Source organism: Prosopis cineraria, unplaced genomic scaffold (genome assembly GCF_029017545.1).
Source record: "Prosopis cineraria cultivar Desert tree isolate PC_DT_omini unplaced genomic scaffold, ASM2901754v1 PC4, whole genome shotgun sequence".
NCBI classification, from domain to species: domain Eukaryota; kingdom Viridiplantae; phylum Streptophyta; class Magnoliopsida; order Fabales; family Fabaceae; genus Prosopis; species Prosopis cineraria.
Genome location: NW_026555335.1, coordinates 15,020,107 through 15,047,799, shown reverse-complemented (window position 1 = coordinate 15,047,799; position 27,693 = coordinate 15,020,107). Strand labels below are relative to the sequence as shown.

General features: G+C 33.3%; 4 protein-coding genes across 4 annotated transcripts; 1 reads left to right on the top strand and 3 right to left on the bottom strand.

Annotated features, from left to right (window-relative positions):
• The first annotated feature begins 326 nt into the window (after positions 1–326).
• LOC129309970 (VAMP-like protein YKT61) lies at positions 327–5,374 on the top strand. The gene is made up of 6 exons (XM_054951771.1): positions 327–621; positions 1,311–1,408; positions 2,873–2,977; positions 3,608–3,673; positions 4,240–4,326; positions 5,095–5,374. Exons 1-6 carry the CDS (start codon positions 429–431, stop codon positions 5,143–5,145), a joined length of 600 nt encoding a protein of 199 aa, XP_054807746.1. The 5' UTR covers positions 327–428; the 3' UTR covers positions 5,146–5,374.
• A 3,314-nt stretch (positions 5,375–8,688) lies between these two features.
• On the bottom strand, positions 8,689–9,801 carry LOC129308869 (uncharacterized). Its single transcript, XM_054950245.1, has 3 exons — positions 9,654–9,801; positions 9,321–9,565; positions 8,689–9,267 (listed from the first exon to the last, which is right to left on the bottom strand). Exons 1-3 carry the CDS (start codon positions 9,799–9,801, stop codon positions 8,689–8,691), a joined length of 972 nt encoding a protein of 323 aa, XP_054806220.1.
• A 3,898-nt stretch (positions 9,802–13,699) lies between these two features.
• LOC129308868 (uncharacterized) lies at positions 13,700–14,794 on the bottom strand. The gene has a single exon (XM_054950244.1). It carries the CDS (start codon positions 14,792–14,794, stop codon positions 13,700–13,702), a length of 1,095 nt encoding a protein of 364 aa, XP_054806219.1.
• Positions 14,795–25,789: 10,995 nt separating this feature from the next.
• LOC129309725 (temperature-induced lipocalin-1-like) lies at positions 25,790–27,498 on the bottom strand. The gene is made up of 2 exons (XM_054951409.1): positions 26,950–27,498; positions 25,790–26,175 (listed from the first exon to the last, which is right to left on the bottom strand). Exons 1-2 carry the CDS (start codon positions 27,319–27,321, stop codon positions 25,993–25,995), a joined length of 555 nt encoding a protein of 184 aa, XP_054807384.1. The 5' UTR covers positions 27,322–27,498; the 3' UTR covers positions 25,790–25,992.
• Between the last annotated feature and the right edge of the window lie 195 nt (positions 27,499–27,693).

The following is a 27,693-nucleotide window of genomic DNA, read 5'->3' as shown; positions in this document are numbered from 1 at the left end:
AAATAAGAGGGATAAAAAATGCTCATATATTATTTTAAAATACCCTCCTCTTACTCATTGATGTGAGATATAAGCTAACATGAAAAAAAATTAACAAAAATTAAGGGAATAATTTATAAGTGATTTAAAAATTGATGGACTGAGTCGTAAGTGAGTCATAATTGAAAAATTGAGTCACAGTAAATTATAGTTGAGAGATTAAGTCATAAATAAATTAAAAATTAAAAGACTAAAAGATTAATTTTTTTAAAAGTAAACTTAAATTGAGTAAGATATATATATATATATATATATATATATATATTCGGACAATTCAATTATTTTTCGTTGTTCCATTTGCAGTTTCACTTCCCGATTTCATTACCGACGCTTAATCGAAAAGAACGAATCTTTGAATTTGAAGAATTTGGGGAGGGAGAGAGGGAGATATGAAGATCACAGCTCTGTTGATGCTTAAATGCATCCCTGATGGATCCGATCCGGTGATACTTGCGAATTCGTGCGATGTAAGCCACTTCGGCTACTTCCAACGTTCTAGCGTCAAGGAGTTTATCGTCTTCGTCGGTCGTACCGTCGCCAAACGCACTGCCCAGGGACAGCGCCAATCTGTCCAACACGAAGGTGTGTTACTGCGTTTTATTCTTTCCTTTCTATAGGGTTTCTGGGTCTCGATTCGATAGTCTCTTTGTCGGTCCTGAGTTATGGATTTCGAATCGCTTTCCTAATGCACCATTTAGCTTATGTTTTCGAATTATTGGATGCTGAATTGGTTGATTTGGGTTGGAGTCTAGGAGACAAAACCTGCTTGCTCGTTGGATTCCCCCTCTCCCCCCGGTCGTTTTAATCAATTATGGATGGTGATATCTGTATCCACCATGGTTGTGTCACTGGGAGAGTATTTTTTTCTCCGAAGTCGGATTCGGTTGTTTTAATTCAAGTTCACTCACTGCCAATTATGAGAAAAGCTTATACTTCGTTGCATCTTTCTTTCTTTTTTATTTTTTGGCTGGCACAAACAATAAAATTTATTAAAGGCATCGGTTCCCTGGAATTATATGAATCCATCTTTAGGGATGGATAAATTTATCTTTTGATGGTATAATTTGAGCTCCCATACTCCAAGTTCTTTGTCAAGACGATGTTACATCTGAGATGGAGATTTGACGGACTTTATGTTTTCAACTTTATTTAATGGTTGAGTTACCCGCCTGGTGGGATAAGGCTTATTGTTGTTGTATTTTGTTGTTAATGGTTGAGTTGGTTTACATTCTGAAGCATGAATACATGGTATCTGTTTGCTTTTTTTTTAGAGTACAAGGTGCATGCTTACAACAGAAATGGCCTTTGCGCATTGGGCTTTATGGATGATCACTATCCCATTCGAAGTTCATTTTCTCTCCTCAACCAGGTGATTGCAATAATTTTCTTCCTTAATATTATTTTATTGGCAGCACATCTTGTTTCCAAGAGCAGTCTCTTGCTTTCTTTAACATATTCTATCACTTCCATTTGTTCTTATGAAGGGATCAGCTTTCTTGTTACTTCAACGGGAGCGGCTTTTTCTCTGTTAGGCCATGTTAACATCCTCAGCTTTCTTGATATGTCCTTAGTTCCCTGAAGATGTTAACATTGACATTTGGAAAATTAAACTTCTGATTTGGTTTTAGAAAATGAAAATGTTGCTAAGTTACATTTAACTGTCATATTTCTTTTAGGTACAACATTATACATGTTCATGCTCGTTGAGTTCTGTGTGATATCATTCTGTGTTTGATTTATATCAGTACATTTTGGGTTTGTTGTTAACCTGCTAAATTAATGACCCTCTAGAGTAGAGTATGACTGCGTTTTAGGTTTTAATGGTTGGGATCTGTGGCCTTGGATTTTACGTTTGTCTGAAAAGTAGAGGCTTCTCACAACTAAGCTTAAATTAGAATAATCAAAGAACTACTTATTGAAAGGGTATGGGTACCTCGTCAAGCTTATTGTATTCAAGATTTTCTGATTTCCTGGGGAAGTTCAATGATAGTATGGGGAATAAGAGATGAGTACAAAGGATTTAACAATTTAACTACCAAATACTGACAAGAAAATATGGGTAATAAGGTGGTAGCCTAGGGGATATGGCGTAAAATAAAATGCTTACCGTACTTGCAAATGAGGGCTTGGAACTACTGATCTCTTGGACATATCAACATGGCCTAACAGATGTTAGACAATAGTCTAATTTCAGGGACTAGATTTAATAAATTTGAAACTATAGGAATCTAATTCTTTGACACTATTGGGACCCTTTTAGAAATTGCATGAAATTGTGGTACCAAATCAGTAATTAAGCCTAACCTTTTTAATTATTCTGTACAGCACGATTAAAGCTGTTTCAGCCAGCCCTTCATGATATCCTTAAAAATTACCCTTCCTTTACACATGCACACATTTTATTGATAATTTTGTTTCTTTCCTTTTGTTGCAACAACATGGATCTCATGGCTGATGTCTTAAACCTGCTTCCCCTGTTTGTTGTCCATTCAAAATGATAAGTATTGCTCTGTTGTGCTAGTGGATGTATAGATGGTTGACTAGTGAAGGCCCTTTGTCCCATATGATTCCAGTGAGAAGTGTGTATTTACTGGTGAATTTGTGCAAAGAAATTTTCCTTTTCTTTAATGGACAAAGAAGGGATAATGATTGTGGTAAAGTAAATAAACCAGTTAAATTACTTATCCTCTTGGCAACGAGGAATAATTTGCAGGAATTGAAGTCGAATAAACTAGAACATGTCAAATGAAATTTGCTGTCATGATGTATCTTATGTATCTCGTTCTTGAGATGACCTTATCTAATACATGATAATGAATATGATGTTTTGCAGCTGCTTGATGAATATGAAAAGGCTTTTGGTAGTTCATGGAGAAGTGCTCAGGTAGATAGTACTCAATCATGGCCCTATTTGGACCAAGCTCTGACAAGATTCCAGGTACCTCTATACTTCTAAGTTGAATCAGCTTCAGCTAAAGGATGTCTTGTTAGAGTGTTAACGATAAGATGCAAGATTGGTAGGTAGAAATAAGAAAGAGAAATCTTTATTAAAATATGAAATCAGAATCTAACTTCATAAATTAATAAAGATAAAGGAAAGTCTTTAGTAGAAGATGTACAAGAATCTTAAACTCATACAACTAATAAAGCCAAAGAGAATATCCACTAATATAAATAAATAATGATTTAATTACTGACCATTAATCCATAACCCAGATAATGGAAAATAACTACTTAAATAATAAAAAAATAAAATAAAATAAAATTACTCACTTAATCTGCAAGTATATGACCTACTACTCCTAAACTTGAGGATCACCCAACCAACAGAAAAATAATCTAAATAATATTATTAAATAGAAAATATGTAAAATAACTTAACAATAATATGATTTCTATTATTTCTCTAACTTCCCACATCACCCGTTGTCCCACAATAATCGGTACTCTATCAGTTAAATTATACAATATTTCGAAGTGTACCAATTTACTTTTCTTTTTGATTTCCTGTTTATATGTTATTTTTGACTCATTTATCCCGTTTTCCCTGCTATTTACAAATCTTCAGGACCCTGCAGAGGCTGATAAGTTGTTGAAAATCCAGAGGGAATTGGATGAAACAAAAATCATCCTGGTAAGTGTTATATTTAAATATGGAACACTGTCTTATAAACTTCCTTCTCCTGTTGGACATTCTTCTTTGGCTATTGTCTAACACTTTCCATTTTATATGGATAGTAACTTTCTGTGAAAAAAATTTTAATTGTTTGGGGGATTCTGGATTTGTTTCTCAATACATATGATAATCACTGCATGGTCATGCAATTTCAGTATCACGTTATCATATCTGAATAGGAATTACAATTGTGATGCTTATCCTTGTGTGAGATGCTATCATAGAATTGCTAAAACCATCCCTTTTATTGATTAATGATTGTTCTTTTGCTTTCATGTTTTAAAATTTGTATTTATGCTTATTAATGTGCCTTTGAGCAGCAATGCTAAAATTAATTTGGTGTCTTGATCTACCCATGCTACATGTGGATTTGTTGGCTTTGTTACTTCTTCCCTTGCTATCCATTGTTGTGCTGCTTTTTTATGCTTTATATCTCCAGAAGCCAGATGTCAATGCGGGCGGTTGTTTTCTTTTGACTTTTGTATTTCTCATTTTTTATTTCCCCCCTTTTTTTCATACAACAGCATAAGACTATTGATAGTGTTCTTGCACGTGGGGAGAAGTTGGACAGTTTAGTTGAGAAGAGTTCTGATCTGAGTGCAGCTTCACAGGTACATCACAGCCAGTTTTATAATTATGCATCTGGGAATATCACACCAGTGCCTATGTCAATTATGTGCAGCTCATCCTTTATGTTTCCTTTTACCAAACCTTTGGGTAATGGTCATTTGACATGTTCTTGGGAACTACTTATTGTCATCCTTTAACACGTGCCAACATTTTTTGTTTCTAACTATGGTGAACCATAAAATACAATATCAGTATCATAATTGAGCCAAGTCATATATTTGGTTGAAGCTTTGCGTCCTTGCGTGTTCTTTTGTGTAATTAGATTACAATGAGATCTTTGGCAAAAAAAAAAAAAGATTACAGTTAGATCCGCTATCTCTACAAATTTGAAGATGAAATTTAGGGTTTTATAGGTGCTTTTAAGCTAGGAATATCTTGTATTGCCATTTAAGCTTGAAATAGGTATTTATCTTATTACCATGTGGGGGGCAGATACCATTTCAGTTGTCAAAATCTTGTATTGCCGTTGAAGCTTGAAAATAGTCTATTTATTTTTGTACTTTCATTTTCACTATTTCCTGAGGCCTGTCTCTTCTCTTTATACATGTTAATAGTCATTTTTCATCATTTTTTGGGTTGCCAAAATTGTTATTTCTATTTACTAGTGTAAAGTTGCGACTGTTTTGAGGTCCATATCATTATTATCAGGCATCTTTCCTGAAAAAACTTTCTTAATGATAAATATATAGCTTTATCCGCCAACAAGTTATCTTGCTGACACAAGAATCTTATGCTGGTGCCTATAACAGATGTTTTACAAGCAGGCGAAGAAAACCAATTCGTGTTGTACCATATTATAAGCTTTCAAGGCTCAGTACCCTGTAGTAGTGTAATGCTCCTCACTTGTTACCTGTACGATGTAAGGCTCCTGTCCTGGCCAGAAGAAAATGGCTCGTGTCTATATCACTATTCACTACAACGTTGTTTGATTTGGTTAATGTGGATTTTCCCTTTATTTTGTATTGCTGGAGGGAACTGAATATTGGTCGTGTGAAATGTGATTCTTCTTGACAAAAACATTCTTATTTACTCTGTTTGTGATTCTTCCTACGATAATGCATAGTATATATATAAGTTAAGGCAATCTGGTTGGAGATTTTCAACTACACTACACTCAACTGTCATGGTCCATTCGGGGATTATTTTTATGGTATTTTCCTGCATGTTTGGTTGCGTGTGAACTTTCTGTCTTTTGGAGGCTATGCTGATTTTGTTTCAATTAGTGGGAATTTAGTCATGAAATGTCTTGTTCTTTTTTTTTCTTTAATCACCTTCCACCTTTTCTTTCAAAAAGAGGAGGTTGACGGGAGATTGATTGCGATTTGTTTTGTTTTGTTTGTTTGTTTTTGTTTTTGTTTTTTTTGGTTTTGGAGAATGATAGTTAAGTTTAAAGTTTAATTAATTCAACTTAAATCCTAAGTATAAAGTTCCTTAGTCCTTTAGTGTAATAAGTTTAACATTTTTAAAAATTTACAAGTTCAATTTTTATAGTGGTGTATTTGTATCTTGTTTTTTAAATTTTAATAAGGTTAAAGAATGAACAAGAAGTAGCAGAGAAATGGAGGATATATTTATTTTATGATAAATAGGCAATAGGAAAATAATAAACAATGAATTTAGTATTTTTTAACATTAAATTTGAATATTTGTATTTTTTATTAAAATTTTAAAAATAAATTTCAAATTCATAATGATGAAGCTGTAAAGTTAGGAACATGCAAATCTCTAAAGCTGTCAGCTTTAATATTTTTTAATATTAAAAATAAATATTTGTGTTTTATTAAAATTAAGAAAATAAATTGTGAATGCATTACAATGAAGTTGTAAAATAAAAAGTTAAATTTTGTAAATTTTTAAAAATATTAGATTTAATATTTTTTAATATTAAAGATGAACATTTATGTTCCTTGTTAAAATTTGAAAAAGAAATTGCAAATGTATCATAATAAAATTATAAAATTAAAAGTTGAACTTGTAAATTTCAATTAGGCTTATTATCATTAAAGAATTAATGAATTTTATAAATATTTTGAAATTGATTGGGACTTAATTTGAATTAATTAGTCTTCTTAGGACTTGACTGTCATTCTCCCTAGTTTTTCTCGTCTAAGTTCTTGCTTGTATTTGATTTTAATTAATTTATAGATTTCAGTTTTCGTTATTAAAAAAAAAGGCTTATAAACAAGGAACAATTAATTGATACTGGCAGAATACAATGACTGAACAAATTAATAATTAATGTGGAGATTCTTGTAGTTTTTTTCATTAAAGAAAATTAGCTTTTCATTAAATGAAGATTCCGACTCTAAGGGTTGGTTTCTTGATAAAAAAAATCAATAAATAAAAAGCGTTTAACGGGCCATAACCTTAAGGACTAGAGACTATATTCTTGATTTCTTTCAATGACGTATTAATATATCTACAAAGGTTTTGTCAATGGTTTTGTAACTCAGCGACACGTATACATGTAAATAATAGGTTGAGTTTAATCTCACTTACAAGCCATTAATACTTGTCCCTTAATTTAATCCAGATATATCTGTGGAGCTTTTAGAAAATACAACACAACAGTTTCTGATTCTGTCCACATATATGGACATATTTTAGTTAATATAGGGCGAGAGCAAAGAGTTAAAGTGATAATTTCAAGGCTTTTTGACCAAAATGTTATGAAAGAAAAAAGAAATTTCTCATATACTATACTGTGGAAATTATTTTCCTAGATATTATGAATACAAAATCAGTTTCTGACAAACCCATTTCATCGTGCCAGATTTTGCTGTACTCAATTTTTATGGTATCCAAGTTAGTGTGAAAAAGTCAAATTCTATTGCACTAAAAAGCAGTTTCTAGCGCACCTAGTTCACTTTATCTTTTTTAAAAAAATGCTGCTACTGGGATGTGACATCACGCTGCAACAGTAGCAAGACGTGACACTGTATTTGCATGAGAATATATGCGGCGTCAAGTCTTAATGGTTTATGAGCAAACTTTTTTATTCCTCTCGTTTAAAAATATAAAATATTTTTTTAAAAAATTAAATATTTAAAAATATAAAATATTTTTAATTTTTTAATATGTAATTTTTTTTAAAGTACCTTTATTGATAGTGAATTTATATTTATTATAGAGTATTTAATAGGAATAAATGTAAAAAAATAGAATTAGTTTAAAAATAGGTGATTATTTTATTGGGGGATGAGATTAGATTAAAAATGTCTTATATTTTTAAACGGAGGGAGTATGTATTGTGATGTCTTGTTGATCAATATGGGGTACTTTTTTCTAGAGTTGTCAATTAGAATTAAATCCGTTAAGTCGTCCCTTTTAAACATGAAAATAACTAAGGCCGGGTCTCTATTTTGAAAAAAAAGATAATTCAAGCCCTTTTAAGCTTGAAAATAAAAGGGGGCCCTTTTAAACCCTTTTATTATTTTTTTAAAAAATTATAATGTAAAAAAATAGAAGATTAAATATATAACTAAAAAAATAAACATATTAGACTCATTCGTCCCTCCTTCATTCATTCATTAAGATTTAGTTAATAATGTTAGCCAAGTCTAATTTTTATTGGTATTAATTTTGATGTTGCTTGTAACATCCCAATTTAAATTTTAATAGTTAATTTAGGTTAATAGAAATTTTAAAAAAAATAATATTTAGAGGTAAAAATTTATCTGAAATGTTATAGTGTGTGAGTTGAAGCCAATTATAAAATATTTTATATCGAAATTATTGATATAAAAATGTGTTGGGTGGCTGTAACCCAACTATGATTGAGTTAAATTATTTAAAAAAAAAAATTTGGTGTGTTACATTGCTGTTTGATATTAGATCTAAATATTTAAATTTTCTTTATTTGTTGTAGTGTAAATTAATTTAAATTTATTTTTTAAACTTAATTTTATGTATAATAATTTTTTTTAGGATTATAAATATATTTTTTAGAATTATAAATTAAAAAAGTAAAAAAAAAATAAGGCTGAGACCCTGAGGGCTGACCCTGAGGGTTAAGATCGAGCCTTTTAAAAAGAAGCCTTGAAGTATGATTAAATTTATTAAGGCTAATTCATTTAAACCTTAACCCTTTAAAGATCAGTTTTAATTGACAGCTTTACTTTTTTTTCTTCCCTTATTTCTTAATATGTGCATCTACAATAAGGAAGCTTCGAAAATAAATGCAAGTTGCATAATTAGTGTTTTCAATTTCTTCTGACACATGTTCTTCTTCCTTTTTTTTTTTGAATAAGAAACTGAATATCATTCAATACTGAACAAACAAGAAACTAAAAGTAGACTAAAGGGAAACCTAACAATAATCATCATCCACCTCCTACAAATGCCTAAGGTAGTGGATGATCAAAGATGCGAAAGCAATCCTCCTCAGAGTGAGCTCTCCTAGCTAGATTGAGAGCAATAGTAATAACAATCCTAAAACCAAAATTGATGGAAATAGACCAATTCCTATTTAACACATTAGTAGCATAAGATAGGATGTCCTGAAAAGGGTGATCCTCATTAAATCCTTTAGTTAGGAGATTAATGGCTTCAACACAATCAGTGCAGACTTCTATTTTCAATAGCCCTGCTGACCAACAAATTTCAAGTCCCATAATGATACCTATAATTTCAGCTAATACCGGTGGAAGTTGCCCTAGTTTACCACAAAAACTTGTGATCCATCTTCCATTCTCATATATCAAAGCTCCTCCACATGTAGCAAGACCATTAGCATACACTGACCCATCAACATCCAATCTTACAAAGCCCTTTTCAAGGGGGTGCCATTTATCATTTGGCTTGTGGGAGTTTTTTCCCATGTTAACTCTCCTAGTGAGACTGATATCAGTCATGGCTTTCATGATGCACTTGTTAGTGTCAATATGCAATTTAGGCTTTTCATTCCAAATAAATTTGTACATCTGTTGGTCCAAAGTTCCCAGTAGACATAAGCAAAAATAATGGTCCAGGGTACCTTTTTTATAGACTCAATGCCAGGGTCATTTGTGTTATTCCATCTAATCCATTCCAGACAATGTTTTTGCAAAAAATCGCTCCAATATTCAGGTTTTATAATTTGTCTCCATACATCTCTTGCAATTTTGCAATCTCTAACTATGTGCATAGTTGACTCTTCTTCGATGCATCCCATTGGACAAGCACTTAAGCTAGTTATGCCCCTTCGTTCTCTGAGTTGTGCTGAGTGGACTATGTTGTTCCCTAAGAGCCAAATGAAGTTTTTCATTTTTTCAGGTGCATCACATCTCCAAATTTTTTTTCCATAAGCTGTCTCCATTCGCATCAATACCTGCAAGGAGAAAGTCATAAGCAGATTTAATGTTAAAAAAACCATCTGTTAATGGTTTCCACACAAATTTATCACTTCCTCTCAACACATTTGGTGGGCTAGTGCTAGTGATTCGACTAATGATGGAGAAAGTGAGCCAATTTGCCATTTTAGTTATGTCCCACCCCCCGCTTGGAGAGATAAAATCTTCAATGGTGGCTTCATTTTCCAGCGGGAGACTATTAGTTTTGACATACTTGATTAAGGGTTCATTCATGATAGACCAGTTATCACACCAAAATTTTGAATTTCTACCCGGGTTACATCACTTGCCAATGCCTTCTGTGAACCTATCCCAGACTTTAAGCATACTTTTCCACGTTTCTAAAGCATTTTTCCTTTTGGAAATCATAGGCATATCAGAATCCCCACACTTGTACTTGGATCTCACAACTTTAACCCAAAAGGAGTCTTTATTGTTGACCAAATTCCAGCATAATTTTAGAATAAAGGCTTGATTTTGCACTTGTAAGTCCTTAACTCCTAGACTGCTTGATTCTTTTTTATGTTTAACCATATCCCAAGAGACAAGGTGAAGTTTCTTTTCACCATCCCTTCTTCCCCATAGAAAGGCATTGCTTTCCTTCTCGATTTCTTGAAGTAATTTCTTAGGTAGAAGCATGGTTTGCATGTGGTAGTTCGGGATTGCCGTGAGTATGGATTTTATGAGCATTGATCTCCCAGAAAATATGAGTAGTTTGCCTTTCCACCCTGATAGTTTGGCTCTGACCTTTCCCAAAATGGGCTTGAAATTCAAATAGTTTGCCCTCTTAATCAATAGAGGGATTCCCAAGTATTTTCCAAGGTCTCCAGTAAGGGTGACACCTAGTTGTTTGCTTAAAGACAAAGCTCTAGAGCAGTAGACAGAATTGAAAACACTCATCTTAGTTTTGATCTTGTTCACCTTTTGACCTGAAAGGTTGCAAAACCTCTCCAAACAATTGCTAATTACTTCAATTTGGTCGGAAGAGGCTTCCCCAAATAGGAAAAGGTCATCTGTAAAGAAGAGGTGTGAGATAGGTGGTCCATTCTTATTCAACTTTATTGGTTTCCAGTTGCCTAAGTTAATCTCATCTTGAATCATGTGGCTAAGTTTCTCCATGCAAAGTGTGAAGATGTAAGGTGAGACAGGGTCTCCTTGCCTAACCCCTCTTGAAGGTTTGATTTCTTCTGTAGGCTCCCCGTTCCAAAGAATTCTCATTGTTGGACTTTTAATGCAAAGCTGTATCAATTCCAGAATTTTTCCCGTAAACCCAACTTCCTGTAAGCACCGTTTGACAAATCTCCAATCCAATCTGTCATATGCTTTTTCTAAATCTACTTTTATAGCTACTATCCCCTTTCTTCGCTTGCTATTCCTCATTGTATTCAGGACTTCTTGGGCAATAATCACATTGTCACTTCCTTGCCTTCCTTAAATAAAACTGCTTTGATGCTTATCCACCAATTTGCTGATAACACCTTTAATTCTGTTGGTTAACACTTTGGAGACCACTTTATAACTCACATTACATAGAGAGATGGGGCGGAACTCCTTCATGCATTCAGGTTTATCTGTTTTGGGAATTAGTACCAGGTGAGTTTGGTTTAGCTTTTTTAAATTAGGCGGGTGCTGGAAAATACCTTTCACCATTTGGATAATATTCTTCTCTAATAGTCCTCAGTAGTGTTAGTAAAAGAGTGCTTGGATGCCATCGGGCCCCGGGGCCTTCATAGCTCCCATGTCAAACACAACATTTTTAATTTCAGGTTCAGTAACGTCCCCATGTAGCATCTCAAGTTTTTCTTTGCTTAACCTGGGATAAGATTTTAGGGAGTTGGGACTTGACGGCAAGTCACCTTCAGAATTGAACAAGCACTTAAAGAAGTTGACTGCCATTGATTTCAACTCATCTTGATTTTCAACCCAATTTCCCTGTTCATCCTTGAGAGCATCAATGTTGTTTTTCTTTCTTCTCATTTTTGTGGTGGCATGGTAGAACTTGCTATTGCGATCTCCCCATTTCAACCAGTTACATTTAGATTTTTGGTACCACAGTAACTCCTCCTGAGAAATGGTTTTACTATATTCATTCCATAAATCAGCTTCTACTTTCTGAAGATATTGACTATCTTTTCTGTTTCTTGCTTTTTCCACCCCTTCTAATCTTCTTAGTAAACCCCGCTTCTTATAAGGAATATTGCCAATTCTGCTACGGTTCCACTTTTCAGCATCTCCTTGAAATTGTCTAACACTGGAGAGCCAATCTGTTTCTGACCAAGCATTTTTAATAACATTGATAAAGTCCTCTTCCAAAAACCATGCTGCTTCAACTCTAAATAATCTATTCCTTCTGTCTAGGACATGAGAACATCGAGATTTTAAGAGGAGGGGTCTATGATCAGACCCGAATTTCGATAAATGGTGCACTTTACACTCACTGAACTTCATATGCCATTGGTAATTAGCAAAGCCCCAGTCAATTTTTTCTTTCAGGGGGAGTTTCTCCTAAGTGAATCTTTCACCTATTGTTTCAATTTCTATCATCTGCAATTTTTGGAGACAGTCACCAAATTGTGACATAGAGGTATAATTCGCTTGCGCACCTCCGGTTTTATCATCTGGGGATAAATAAGCATTGAAGTCCCCCATAATTAGCCAAGGTCCAGATACAGAGTTGTTGATTGAACAAAGGTCAAACCATAAGTATCTACGCATCAGTACATTTGGTTCTGCGTAAACACTGGTGAACCAAAATCCATTATTCCCATTGCTTTCCTCAAGGTAGACATGAAGAAGCTGAGTGGTAGAACTGATATAATGAATTTTGACCTCTTTCTCATTCCAAAACATCCAGATACCCCCCGCATAACCTGTGGCTTCAACCCTTATCCAATTTGTAAATCCCATTTTTTGTGAAATTCTATCAGCTTTGACCCCACTAGAGCATGTTTCTAACAGAACCATGACTTTAATTTGTTTATCTCTGGTTAAGTCCTGAATTTGGATGGGAAAATTTTTTAAGGCACAGCCCCTACAATTCCAGACTAGCAAATTCATGAATATAAGAGATAAAGGGAACCTGGGAAATCATTGACGATTCGATTGAGGGGTTGTAGGTACTCCCTCAGAATCACTTTCTCCTTCTCTTCCTTCTATTTCATAAAAGTTTTCTAGTGGATCCCCAGTGGAATCGTCATCCATGTTGCTATGATTACCATGGAATTGTTGAATGGGTGGGTCATTAGAGTGGGTGAGATTCATTTCCATCACACTAATGTTCAGCATTCGGCTTGCTTCATTTGCTAGTTTCCTTGTCGCCAGATCATCAGTAGCTTGGGGATATTCCGTTGTGGTGTTGGCCTGGATGATTTGTTCTAAAGGTAATGGACCCTTGAAAGACAAGTTACCCATCGTAATATTATGAAGTCTTGTTGATTGTTTTCTTTTTAGGACAGGCGACAGGATTTTAGGCCTTGTTGTCAAGCTTCTCTTCAGCCCACTAACCAAATTGTTGTTCATACTGGAGTGTGACTCGCCCACTTGTCCTTTACCTAGTGAGTTTCCTCTTCTACCCTTCTCCTTTTGTTGTTTCTCGGCCGAAAAAGAAAATATTCTCTCAGCATCTTCCTTTGTGATTTCTTTCTGAGGTTGTTGTTTTCGACCTGAAGACTTGTCTTTATTAGGATTTCCTTTTTCATGATTAGACGTGCTAGCCCCCAAGCTGCTGCCCTCCTGACCTTCCTTCTGACCATTTCCATTTTTTCCTTGTTGATCTCACTCTCTTTCCTCTTCCAGACGACACTAGGTCCCTTCTTATGTGAAACTTTTTTTTGTGGTTGCCTCTTTTCTTGGTCCATATCCTCAGAAAGGACTGCAAATCTGGATGCAACGTTATTGACGTTGACGTCTCTGGGGTTCATCTTTTATCTAGCGGACCATCCGTTTGGTGACTATTCAATATCATTCCTACAAGTTATTGGCCTGTAAGGCCTCTTTTCCAACATCCATTCTCCATATCTTTGCTCTAGCGAAACCTTGAGGTGGATGGTGTTTGTTTCTGCTCTTTTGGTGTTGTTGATTGATTTTTCTCTTCTCCTACCGGTTGCCCAGTTTCAGGAGTCTTCATGGGACAGTCTTCATTCTTATGTCTAACTTTGCCACAGTTGAAACAGATGACACTAATTCTCTCATAAATGAGCGTAAAGATTTTCCTTCTAATAATAAAGCGAGAATGTAGTGGTTTCGTCAGATCAACTTCTACACTTACTCGGGCATATCTTCCTCTCTCCACGGTGTTTTTTTGGTTCACTTGAGCAAGGGTATTCATATCAACTTTCAGAGCTTTCCCTATCATGTTACCGGTCTCCCACATGAACTCTTCATTATAACAGCGCATGGATAGAACAGGCACCCGAATCCAGAGAGCAATCTTTTGAATCTGATTTGTGAATGGGTTGAAATTCGGACTCCACCTTTGCACCGCAAGACAGTGTCCTGAGATTACCCAAGGTCCATCACTGAGAACCTTTCGGTACAGCTCAATGCTATCTGTTCGAAAAGTGAAGTAGTTGTTTTCGAAATCAATGAGTTCAAAATTATACGTACCCCACACTCTAGCCAGTTTAACTCGTAATTCCACCAGCCGCATCTTCTTCCCCATCAGTGTCAAAATCAGTGCGTCTTTCCATGGCTTGCATAGTTCTTTGAGTCTTTCATCTGGTACTTTGACAGTAGGGAGTGTATCGATTATTTTTTGCTGTTCCTCAGTCCATTGTGGTGCACATTGAGTTTCCTCTTTCAGCCATTCTTGAAACTGTTCTTCAAAGTCTAGATCGCGTTTCTTATCCTCTGTTCCAATCAACTTCGCCTTATAGGAGATTTGTTTCGGACGGGAGTCAGTTACGTCCTGCTGAGTTCTCGACTTTTCTTCCCTTTGTTTCGCTTCAGTCTCTGTTTCTGTACCTTGCATGATCACATCTTCATCTAGCTTTTTGGTACTACGTGCGAGGACATCTTCCTCCTCAATCGAACGAGCTGCACTTTCTCCATCTCCAGGATTGATGGATGAAGTCGAATCACTAGCCTTAAAAAGCACTCTCTCACTACCTTTCTCTCTCATCACTCTCTCAATTTTGGACCGAAACTTCAAAGTGAGGAAGACGATCCAACACGAACACTTTTTGACTCCGAGGTAAAAATACTTCCTTTATGTTCTTCTTCCTTTTTGCTTCATCTTCCAGTGTCCGCATTCTCTTCCCCCTTTGCTTCTTTTTTTTTTTTTTTTTTAAGTGTTGCGTCTGTCTCTCTGTTGCTCTCAAAGGTCTTTTTCATTTTAACATCAGAATAAAGTAGGTAAGTGTGTGTGTCTATATATATTATATTCATGATTTAATATTTTGATTATGATAAAAAATATTTGATTTTTTTGTATATGTTTAAACTTTTTTTATACATATAAATATTTATTTTTATTGTAGTCTTCTGATATTTTATTAATGCTATTGTGTTAATAATATTTTATACATGATTAGTGGTTATTTTATTAACATAATAAATTTATATAATAGCTATAGCTAAGTGAATTTTTTTTTTGGAAGGAGCTAAGTGATATTTTTTTAGTTAAGGTTGTACAATAATAATGTTATATGCTTTTATATAAAGATAAAAAAAAAGGAAGGTAATATATTATTAAAATATTAATTGGCATGAACATATGGCGTAAGAAGAAAATAATCTCAATCTCAGTCATATCTTAATCCTTTGTATTTACTGTCGAAATTGTCCTGTAAATCAACAGTAAATTTTGCTTTTTATAATCATTTTTAATAAAAAATATATAAATAATGTTGCTTTTGCTATAAGTAATCGTGTCAGTCATGGTCAGTGGCACAGTATTTAAAAAAAAATCCACTTTTTAAAAATAAATAATATTCATTTTTTAAATCATGTTTTTATTAAAATATGTAATAAAGTATTATTTTTAAATAAAATATTTATTTAAGATAATATATTTTGGAGTTGGTAATCTTTTATAAATATCTACGGTCTCTGATAATACAAGTCATTGTTATTAATTTATATTTAAAAAAAAACTTAGTTAAAATATTTTTTTTTTGAAAAAATAGAATCATGTTGTTGATATTTTTGGTATGAACATGTGTTTATTTATATCTTATGATAATACCAAAATTTCCTATTTTGTCAATTAAATGGGTAAGAAATCTACTGTCAAATAAAATAATTTACAATCATATTGTTATATGGATGATAAATATTGTATTAAAAACAACCAAACCCACTCATTCAATTTTTTTTAAAAAAATGAAATTCATCAAAAAAAAAAGTTCTCTTGTTCATGATTTTTATCTACTTAAATTGAGAGGGAAACCAAATAAATTGCTATTATAATATTATAAAAAAATAAATTAGTCACATGTGGATGCCTGAAAGTATATTAAAAAAAATGCTTTGATACTTGGTTTATTGTATAGGGATTAGATTTTTTTTTCGTGCCTTAATATTAATTTGATTAATAAAAAATTTGCTGAATATATAGGGAAAATGGACAATAGAAAAGAGTTAGTGTGCATATATGTAAACGGTCAAAATTTCAATGTTCTAGATTGTGTAACATTTGAATCTAATGATATGAGAATAATGAGGATTAATGTAAATATTTTTTTATCCCTACTAAAGCAAGATATTAGATAAATACTAGAGTTTCCTTCCAATTAAATTTTGTCGAATCTAGTGTATAAATATCCAATAGCCATAAATTTGCCAAGATACCGAGCATGCAAGTTGTAGAACGATTCTGACATATAGCAAATGTGGCATATAAATTTGCGATATTCAAATCAATTGACAGGACCAGAGCTATATGCACACATTTTAAATGTAGAATTTGATGACCTTTCTAAATCGCAACTATTAGAGGACTTTGTTAGATTTTCATTTCCATCAAATAGCAATCACATAGACCAATGGAAGAAAGAAGAAGGCTTAGCTTGCACTTAGAAAATTTCCATCATTTTGATCCTCCTTGCCTTGATGTTGGTAATAATAGTGTGCAATTTTCTTCACAAACTCCATCTGAAGATATTATGGATGATTTTGAAGATGAATATGAGTATTATTTTTATATAAATGGTAGTTGTGACTATGATGATGATGAGGCCTTTGAAGAGAACAATGAAGAGGTTGTCTCAACTTTCTTCTCACAAATTAATATAAAGTCATCCGTGACTCTTGAGTTTAGCAAAATGGGAGATTTTTTGCCTCATAATGACGGCTAAGAGTTTTTCATTGGTTAAGTGTTTAATAATATCCACATACTAAAACATGCAGCCAAATTGTACTTTGTTCAAGTTCACCAAGATGTTTCATGCAAGTGATAAGTATAAAGAATATCGATGTATAAATTACAAAAGTAGTTGTAATTAGATATTAAGGGCTTGCAAAAAAGAAAATAGAACATTATGGCATATTACAAAATATGCAGGGTGTCATACTTGTTTGGCAACATCATTAAGTCAAGACCACCTTAAGATAGATGTTAATGTCATCTCATCCTGTGGCAATGATAACTAATCGACCAAATGTGAAAATATCCCAAACAATTGAGCTTATATAACCCATGTTTAGGTATATAATGTCATATAAGAAAGCAAGAAAAGCTAAACAATTAGCAGTTGCAATGGTTTTTGGTAATTGGAAGAGCTCATACTCGTTATTACAAAGGTAGTTAGTTGCAATCCAACATTTCATGCCTAGATTGTGCGTGAGATTTAAAAGTAAGGTATGCTCAAAAGTTAATTCTAAAGATTAGCTTGTAGAAATGTTTGTGTTTTTTTTTTTTGGGTATTCAAGCCATGTATTGATGAGTTCAAACACTTAAAGCCTATTATCCAAGTTGATGGTACCTTTCTATATGGAAAATATAAGGGTACATTTTTTATGACCATATCACTATGGTGATTGAAATGTTGTACCCCTTGCATTTGTTGTGGTTGAGGGAGAGACAATATCTGCTTAGTCTTAGTTCTTGTATAATGTTCGCACATATGTCGCAAAGGATAAAATGGTATATGTTTAGCTTTTGAAAGGCATCGCTCAATAATGGCTACAGTTGGGGATCCATGTGTTGGGAGGCAACCATCAAATGGATACCATGTTTTTGGTTTAAGACATATGGCCGCAAACCTTCACAAAACACATGGGACAAATTGGTTAACGGAAAAGTTTGTACACATTGGTATGAGTCAATTATTTTTATTTAATCATAAAATCCTACCATGATAATTATTGATGATATGTTTTTTATTATGTATATAAGCATCATGTTATTAACTAACAACTGGCCAAGATAGGATTGATCCGTGAGCAAGCAACAAGATAGGTGGGTGAAATTCCACTAGAAAAGTGGTCAGTGCATATGACATTGAAGGTCAGTTTTATGGTCACATGACAACCAATCTAACAAAATGCATTAATAGTGTTTTTAAAGGTGTTCGAAACTTATCAATTACAAGACTTATGAAGGCTTTTATGTATAGGGTAAATAATTATTTTTTCAAACGTGCCCAATAAGTTGAAGCACAAATAGCAATTGGTTAAATGGTTTTTAAAAAAATTAGTAAGAAGCTAGAAATGGCGCCACAAGCTTTATCTATTTGTACCGTTTGCACTTTTGATCAAAGGGAAACATCATTTGAGGTGTAAGAACCATACAATATTCAAAGTCATCAATTTGGACATTGTTGCAAAGTTAGCTTAAATGAAAAAAAAATGTGACTATGGAGAGTTTCAAGTAGAAAAATATCTATGCATGCATGCATGTGATTACAATATGTGCAAGTGTTGGTTTAGACCATCTATAATTCATGGATTTTGTTTTCACTTTACAATATATAAGGCAAGCTTATAGTAATGAGTTTCACCTTATAGGAAATGAGATTCATTGGTTTACAATTGATATTCCTAATTTGATTCCTAACCCATCAATGATTAGAGAAAGAAGTCATCCTTGGTCAATGCACATATGTAATGAGATGAATTGGGCCACACTCATTGATCACATCATGAGACAATTTGGTCTTCAACAACTGATTTCTTTTTCCTCCAATTAGATTGGGGAATATCCACACATTACAACTCAGGGAAAAAATGTCATCAAATTGGATTGAGAAGCATGCAAACTTCATCGATGCATAGGAAGGACAGGCACATGCTATTGTAAAGTCTCCTATATCAAACGAGCCATTAGATCACACATCTAAGTACATACGATGGTATTGAAGACATTCTCGAAGGTGGATTTGCTCAATAATTGCTGCTTTGTAGTAAGTATTCACTAGCATTATTATTTTACAATTGATATTCTTACTTTTTAATATTTTTGAACTAATTTCAGGTAGATTTAGCAAAAGGTTTGTATAAGTAAAGTCTTCAAAACCCTCTACAAATACCAATAACAAATTATCAAGAAAAGGTTTGTCAAGACTAATGCAACATTTTACTTGTGTTAAGAGAGTAACACTTCACAATGATCTCTCAACCTGCTCCATGTACAGTAGACGTGCCATGCCTACATATTCCTCAAGGAAGACAAAATAGGAGATGTGAAGGCTATTTGTCTACACAACTACCTAATGCCAGTGAAGATGAAGTGGAACAAGACTAAGGAGGCCCTTCTTCTTCTAACTTATTTACTCAATCCCATCACATGCTCCCATCATCCTTATTCAACTAGTTTAGCTGTCCAGATATTGAACAATTTGGCTTATTTACTTTTTTATTTGATGATCCAACATTATTTGCAGCCGAATACAATAGTTACACATTTGAACATGGAAGGCCCTGAAATAAAATATTCATGACTTCATAGCATTTGATCTCTCCTATAGAGTCTCATATTTTTTTATTTGAATACCTCCCCAATTATATTAACCATATAATCATCAGAATCTTAACATGAGGAGCCTACAAGACAAAGGCGACTGTAATGTGCTATAAGGAGATCAAGATGTGTCACAAGAAGCCATTATACATACATTATTTTTTTAATGTAAAAATATTTAATCTTTAATTATTCTAAAAAAACAATAGTCTTTTGTTATTATTGACTCATTGTATTATTTTATATTTTATATTTTCAAATCATTATTTATTCTACTTCAATTTAAATTAATTGCAAAAAATTATCATTATATAAAATATAAAATCTACTTAGTTGCTTATCATTTCATTAATGATTACCCCATCAATTATGTTAATGCAATCATTTTATAATCATGATTATGTTAATGAAATCAATGATTAGCTAATGCTAAGTTGAGGTAGGAAGAGGATATTAGCTTCAATCAAACCAAATTGTGAAAATTAGCTTCAATCAAACCAAGTTGTGAGCAAATATCCTACCCTCGACTTTGTGTGTATTTGGTTTTCAATTTATTGAAAGTTAGTTTAGTGAAAGTTCATTTCGTAAAAGTCAGTTTAATAAAAATCAGTTGTTATAATGAAATTTATATTTAGATACATTTTTTTAAAAGTTAGTTTGGCAAATTGAAAGTTGTTGGAATTATATATAATGAAATGTGCTTTTGAATGTACAATTACAAAAAAGAACATTAATTTTTATTATTTGTAATTTTTGTTATACAAATGCTTCATATTAGATTAAAATGTCTTATAAAAAAATTAAGATTATAAATTGTATTTAATGAACTTTGTTTATATGTGTAATTTTGCAAAAAAATAATGTTTTGTAAATTTGGATGGAGAGAGTATTAATTAACATAGTCCCTTAGATGTTTGGTATAAATTATAAATGAGTAATATACATATATAACACAATAATTATTAATAACTTATTTAATTAATTTTAATAAAAATTTATCACTTAACTAGAAGAAATTAATGTAAAAAGAAATAAAGGATGAAAATGTAAAAAAAAAATCACTGAACTAGGAGAAAAAGAAAGGAAAATACAAAAATAATTTGATATAAAAGTAAAGTAATGAAATGGAAGCAAAATAATTCGATATAAAAATAATTTGATACAAAAAAAAATCACCCACTTTTGGAATGGAAGCACAGTAACAGGAAACTGTTGCAAAATAATTGTTGCTTGTGTGGTGCCGTGTAATTGAACATAACAAATTATCAAATCACATGCAAATGGGTCACTTTTCGGACATGTGAGGGAGCAATTTAACAGAAGGAAATGTGAATGTGATTTTGAAAAGCTTCACTAAGCTATATTGGCAAATTCACATTATGGTTGCTTTTGAATGTGCTTTTAGAAAATTATTTTGAATAGTTTTAAAGTAATTAAATAATACTTGACTATTTAAATATAGAAATATACTTTTAAAAAGTTAGATGTGATGAATCCAAATGAACCCTTTAATTCCTATCAAATGGATTTGTGGTTCTATAGCATCTTGGGACATATTTTTTCTTTTATAGTATCTTGGTCCTATATAGCATGTTGGTATTTCCCCTTAACTTCAAGCATGACATAATAGAATGGTTTGGAGTGTGTTCACATGACATGACTACCAGGTATTTAAATAGAATCATTTTGTGTTGTCAAGGTTTTTACTGTTACTATGTACTCTCGGCCCAAAATATAAGCATTTTTTTTTAAAAAATTTGTATATTAATAAAGTTCTCATTCCCATAAAAATATATATTATTCTTTCTTTTTATTTATAATCTTAATTATCAATGTACTTTATAGTGAGTGAGGGATACATTTACACAAATATCTAAGCTAATAAATACAAAGAGTAAAATGGAATTTTTTTTTTATTGTATTAGGTTGCTTATATTTTGAATTAAAATTAGCTGAGAGGAAATGCTTATATTTTGGATTGGAGGGAGTACTACTATATCACAAATTAAAATTAGAAAGTTATCTAAGTGTAGTTTTCATTTAAAAAAAAAAACTTATAAAGAAGGAACAATTATTTGATACTAGCATAATACCATGTTTTGTGATTGAACAAATTAATAATTAATTTGGAGAAAACTTAGGCCATGTTTGGTACATTAGGATTTGGCTTAGGAGAAATGGAATTGGAATTGAAATCATACTTTCAATGGTTTGCATGAATCCAAATTCCTTATGAATTATAATTCTGTCAAAATACTCAGAATCCAATTCCATCCCTATCATGATAGAATCTGGACAATTCCATGGAATTGTCGTTTGTAACCCCCCTTCTGTCTCTTTCTCTCTCCCCCCACCATTAGTCCTAACTGCTCACCTTTGTTGAACCTCCTCACCTTTGCTGTCAACCCAGTAACATCTTGGCCAAATGGCCACCTTCCTCCTACCATAAGACCTTGGCAATGCCTTGACCATACAGCTACCCATTGCATTTTCTCCTACTTTCACAAGCATCTCAGCCATCGTCAAGCATCTTGGACCTAAGAGGGAAAATAAAATTGAAGGCGCATGCTCGTTCTTCAAATCTATGGTTCGATGGTGTGTGTTAATGGTGTTTTTTAAAATCGATGTTATGATTGCAGATGATGATGGTTGAGTTTTTGCTTTTAATTTTTATAAGGGCATTTTGGTTTTTATCTATTTTAGGTATGTATATTTATTAATATTATATCTAAATTTTATTTTCATATTAAACATATATTTATAACTCAATTTTATTTCAATTCCTACTTTGATTTCAATTTCAATTTCATCAAAAATTCTTTCATTATATCAAACGAAATCTTAGTTTTTCTCTCTAGAGCTATGAAGTCTCCTTGTAGTCTTTTTTGTAACTTCCTAAAAATTTTAAGACTCAAATTTATTTAAAAAAAATAAAAATAAAATAAAATATCTATAATTAAATTAAAATTTAGAATAATTTAATAGAGGCCCAGAGTTTGAATTTTACTAAGCAAAAGTTTGGTTTTATTTGATTTTTAACTATGGGAAAAAATTATCAAAGTTGACCCGAGCTTTTGTGCAATAATAAAAAATGTTGGGCCCTTTCTTGTAATTTTCTCCAAACTTTTTGACCAGCATTTTAAAGAGCAAACAGATGCAGAAAACGTAGAAAATGAACAAGGGAAGGAAACGCACAAACGGGAGAGTGAGAGAGAGAGAGAGGAAGAAGAAAGGAGAAAGAGAGGGAGTTAGGCTCGGATCTAGGAGTCTTTGCGACCGTTGCGAGCTCGGCTACACGATAGAAAATTGTTGGTGGAACTTATTGAGAAGTAAGGAACAAGCCGAGCTCTATTTTGTACAAGGGGAACCTTTTAGTACCAAAGGGTTGAGGTAACAGGGGAATTTATATTTCTTATTACTTTGTTTTAGCTATTTTTGAATAAATATTACTAGTTATCATGCATTACATGTTTTAAAAGATTAAATGTGCTTTATAAGGGGTTATGGGGTACTACTTCGATTATAGTGCAAATATGTTTTCTAATTGTTTAATAATAATGTTTTTATGGAAATGAGATTTATAAATATTATACTACTTTAGAGTGTTGAATGGTCAATACTCAGGAAAGGTAGACAAGAGTAAAAGGCATGATCTCGGTGGGAGTTCACCAATGAGAAGGTGTGGATTTTTGATATTCTATGGCACACTGTCAGTACTCAGTGTTGTCTTACGTATTGTGGGCTCAATGCACTAAAGTGGTTAGTGTATTGAGTGTTCGACACCTCTCAGTGGGGGAGGGAATCCGACATATGAAGTGTGAGGTTGAGTGCCTAGGCTAAGGTAGCCTTCACATGGAGAGTAAGTCGGGCTGGCTCTGGGAGGGAGTTAGCTTTGACTGCTCAGGATTCACGTCGAAGGGGCATAGGCGGTTCGGTGGATTAGATCATGCCTTAGATTATGTTTTGTGCCTGTGGAGGTACAAGTAGGTATAAGGTTTACCTGCGAGTTAAAGAGTGCCAGGGGGCATTCTGTTGGTCATGAAAGGCCATACCGACCTAGGCCATGCATTCATGCATTTTAAATGGCTAAATTATATACTATGTTGAATTTATTATTCGTTTATTTGATTATGGCTTACTTTGTAATAATCAATGTAAATTTCGCTGTTACTGAGATTGTGGTTGTCTCACCCCTTTCTTTTCAATATTCTAGGTCCAGGCGAAGGATCCAGTGGTGGACGGGGAAAGGAGCAAAGCTAGGGGTTTGCTTGTGATTTGTAAAGAACTGCAACCCCTTTCTTTTGAGCAAATATATTGTAATGTATTTAAGATTAGGGTGCCAGTAGGATATGATTATGTGTGTGTGTGTGAATATGTGTGGATTGTGTGCTTGTGTATGAATTTTTGTCTGTTTGCAGACTTGTGGCTAGGAAACTTGGTTATGGTGTGTGGTCTTGATGGATTTACTTAGTAGACCAAGTTTCTATTACAAGCAGATCTTTATTTTGATATATATGTGATTTTATAAGCAAATGCAAAGTGGTTGCATTGCAAATGGTGTGCTATGGGCAAACATATAGCTTGGATAGAGAGAGTGGGTGTGTGGGCCCCACAAGGAGCTCTGAGCCAAGTAAAAATGTTTAGCATATGTATTTATATAAATACATGGTATTTGGATTGATTTGTGACCACTCTTGTATGATTTGTGCATTTTGGGGGTTTAGGGTCCATTTTGGAAAATGGCACCCGGGTGGTCAAATTTTGATGTATGGGGTTTTCCATCATTTGAATGTTCTATCAGGTGTTTTTAATCTTATTTGACGTGTCCAAAGTGTTTCCACAAGTTTGTGACCATTAGGATGGGATTTGGACAATTTTGAAAATGGTTTTTACCAAAAAGCTGCACTTTTGCATTAGGGTGTCCAAATCTTAATCCGACCGTTGGATTTCTCTAAAATTTGGGTCACAAGTAAAACCTTTTATAAGCTTCGTGTGGGCTTTGGAATCACGTCGATCGGATATCGGACGGAGAAACGACGCACTCCGGAATTTGGTCTGGAGGTGCTGTCATGACAGCATTAAATTGCTGTCATGACAGCTACAGTATTGATTTTATAACCTGCACAAAATTCAATCCGTCCGTTGGATCTTTTCAAAATTTAGTATGCTAATAGTATTCTTTAAAAGTGACATGTGGGCTTTGGAATCACTCCGATCGGAGGTCAGATGATGAAATGGTGCACTCCGAAAGTTGGTCCGAAGTGCTGTCATGACAGCTTTTTAGCTGTCATGACAGCAAAAATAATCAAATTTTTAACATGTCTAATTTTAAATCCGACCGTTGGATCTTTTTGAAATTTGGTATACTTATAGTACCCTTTGAATGTGACGTGTGAGCTTTAAAATCACTTTGATTGGAGGTCGGATGGCGGAACGACGCCTCCCAGAAGTTGACTCGGGAGGGTTGTCATGACAGCAATTTAAATGCTGTCATGACAGTATCTTTTTATTTCTCTTTCATCTAATTTGCTTCCATGCGCTATAGTTAGAACCTATAATTTTTTTTAAGGTTTTAAATGTTTACTTTGCAATCGTATATTTGCTTAGTGATTTAAATGGTTTGTTTCCTAAGTTGGTTTTAGGATTAACTCCTTAACCACACTTAGTTTATTTGAATTGTGTGATTTTTGGATAACACTCAGGGCAAGTGTTACATTTTTCATTAAAAAAATTAGCTTTTCATTAAATGAAGATTACAATTCTAAGAGTTGGTTTCTTAATTAAAAAAAATAAAGAGCCTTTAACCGTCCATAACTTTAGGGACTAGAGACTATATTCTTTCAATGATGTATTAATATATCTATAAAGGTTTTGTCAATGGTCATATAACCTAGTAATATGTAAGTGATAGGTTGTGAGTTCATCTTTCAAGGCGTTAATACTTGCCCCTTAATTTATTTCAGATATATCTGTAGAGCTTTTACAAAATACAGTACAACAGTTTTTGATTCTGTGAACATATATAGACATATTTTAGTTAATCTAGGGCGAGAGCAAAGCGTTGGAGTAATAATTTCAAGCATGGCCTAATAGAATGGTTTGAAGTGCGTTCACATGCCATGATTACCAGGTGATTTAAATAGCGTTGTCAAGGTTTTGACTGTAACTATGTACCACTATATCATAAATTAAAATTAGAAAGTTATCTGAGTGTAATTTCAATTTAAAACACAATGTACCATTTTTTTTTCATTAACCAAATATGCATATAATAATACTTGGTACTTACACCATATTTATAAACATACATACAGAAAAAACCCAATAGAGGCACCAAGAAGATCCAAACTTGCTCCATCAAGATTCTGGATTCCAATTTATTACATGAAATGGAAGCATATCTCTAACCGCATGGAGACCTATCTTCCCAGTAAGGATTTGAGCCACCAAATACCTTTGGTATCTTGGGGTCCCTCCTCCTCTGGTGGAGGATCACTCTGGGGTGTCTTGTGGAGTTTGCTTACATCATATCCCCAATTCTTTGCCCTCTCAACAACCTCCTCGTATGTCTCCTCATCCAAATGAGTCTTCCTGCATAATACCTGAGATAAAAAAAATTTACTATAAGCACTTTTTGAATTTGGTGACATACCTTGATGTTGGTGAATTTTTAAAACTCAATTCACCTAAATTTTAGTTGATTAAAAAAAATTCTCTAATGTTATGGTCAGATATGCACAAAGAACATTGACAAAAGAAACAATTTTCTTAGTACCTAATCCTAATACTAATATTTAAAAAAAAAATTAAATTTACTGAGCATCCTTGACAAAACCAAACAAAGTACAAATAGCAACAGTTGTATTTTTCCTCAGAACAAATATAAAAACCCAGAGATCCCAAGCCCTTTCCAAAGAAATTATTTACAGATGGCGTGGCAGCTCAAGCTCGTGCTCATATTTTTAAAACTATAAAGATCAACTGATCAAATTAAAAGCATTAAAAAGATTGAGAATAATAAAATAAAATTGTAGAGACCGACAACAAAATGCAATCAAAAGTTTTCCTCAAGAACAAATATAAAAATACAGAGATCCATAGCCCTTTGATTTTATTATTAGCGGAGCAGCAGTAATCTAACATTTATTTAATATATTTCCCTAAGTGCTCCATCTATTAAACTTATTTTAATCCTCGGATTCATTTTTAAAGTCAATCAAAAAATTATATTTAATATCAAGGTGATCAAAACATAAAGAGATGGAACTCTATGTGGAATTTTCCCATATATAAAATTCACAGAAAACCTTGAATTCCAGCCTCAGATTCATACAAAACTTGAAATAATCAAGGCCCGAAAGATGAATTTGGCTTACCCAAAGGTAATTCCTACTAGGCTGGCCGACGAGAGCGTACTGATAATCATCATCAATGAACAAAACCCAGTAATCTCCAACAACAGGGAAGAGAGGCAAAAAAGGAGGGACGTAGAATTTGACCTTGAGCTTGGCCTCATCGCTATTAGGATCAGCCTTATAAGCGATTCCTTCAATGTAACTTCTTCTTCCGGCACTCCAAGTCTCGTTGAGCACATTCACAGTGCCATCGTCCTTGAGAGAGTAGGTGGCTCTGGTGTTGACGCCATCCCTGGGCTGAAACCTAGAAGGGAAACACGCTATCTCGTACCATCGCCCCATGTACCTGTTGAGGTCTAAACCCTTAATCGCTTCCATCTCTTTGTCCGCCATTGTTGGGGCTTTGCCTTCTCTCTCCGCCTAACTGAGAAATCGAGGGGTTTTATGGTCTCTGCGGATGATTTTTAATCTTTTAATAGGGTTTAGAGGTGAACGACGAATGTCAGACCGAAAAAGCAATGATGAATGTCGAGCTGGGGTCCTCTCCTACCGAACACAAGAGGGAGCTAATAAAATACCCCTCGGGTTCGGTTCTCAACATGAATCACCTTCTATAAACATAATTTAATCTACTTTATAAGTAATTAATTAATAAACTTATTTTATTTTAAATTAAAATTTTTAAACTATTTTTAAAAAATAAAAAATATAAAAATATAAAATAATATTATATAATTTACAGTTTACTTTTCACTCAAAAATTAT

Coding starts and splice junctions, on each gene's coding strand:
- LOC129308868 (XM_054950244.1), bottom strand. CDS start 14,794: ATGAGAGAGAAAGGTAGTGAGAGAGTGCTTTTTAAGGCTAGTGATTCG.
- LOC129308869 (XM_054950245.1), bottom strand. CDS start 9,801: ATGGCAAATTGGCTCACTTTCTCCATCATTAGTCGAATCACTAGCACT. Junction 9,566..9,653: donor TTATGACTTTCTCCTTGCAG/GTATTGATGCGA, acceptor TTTGGCTCTTAG/GGAACAACATAGTCCACTCA. Junction 9,268..9,320: donor GCATTGAGTCTATAAAAAAG/GTACCCTGGACC, acceptor TTGGACCAACAG/ATGTACAAATTTATTTGGAA.
- LOC129309725 (XM_054951409.1), bottom strand. CDS start 27,321: ATGGCGGACAAAGAGATGGAAGCGATTAAGGGTTTAGACCTCAACAGG. Junction 26,176..26,949: donor CTAGTAGGAATTACCTTTGG/GTAAGCCAAATT, acceptor TTTTTATCTCAG/GTATTATGCAGGAAGACTCA.
- LOC129309970 (XM_054951771.1), top strand. CDS start 429: ATGAAGATCACAGCTCTGTTGATGCTTAAATGCATCCCTGATGGATCC. Junction 622..1,310: donor CCAATCTGTCCAACACGAAG/GTGTGTTACTGC, acceptor CTTTTTTTTTAG/AGTACAAGGTGCATGCTTAC. Junction 1,409..2,872: donor CATTTTCTCTCCTCAACCAG/GTGATTGCAATA, acceptor GATGTTTTGCAG/CTGCTTGATGAATATGAAAA.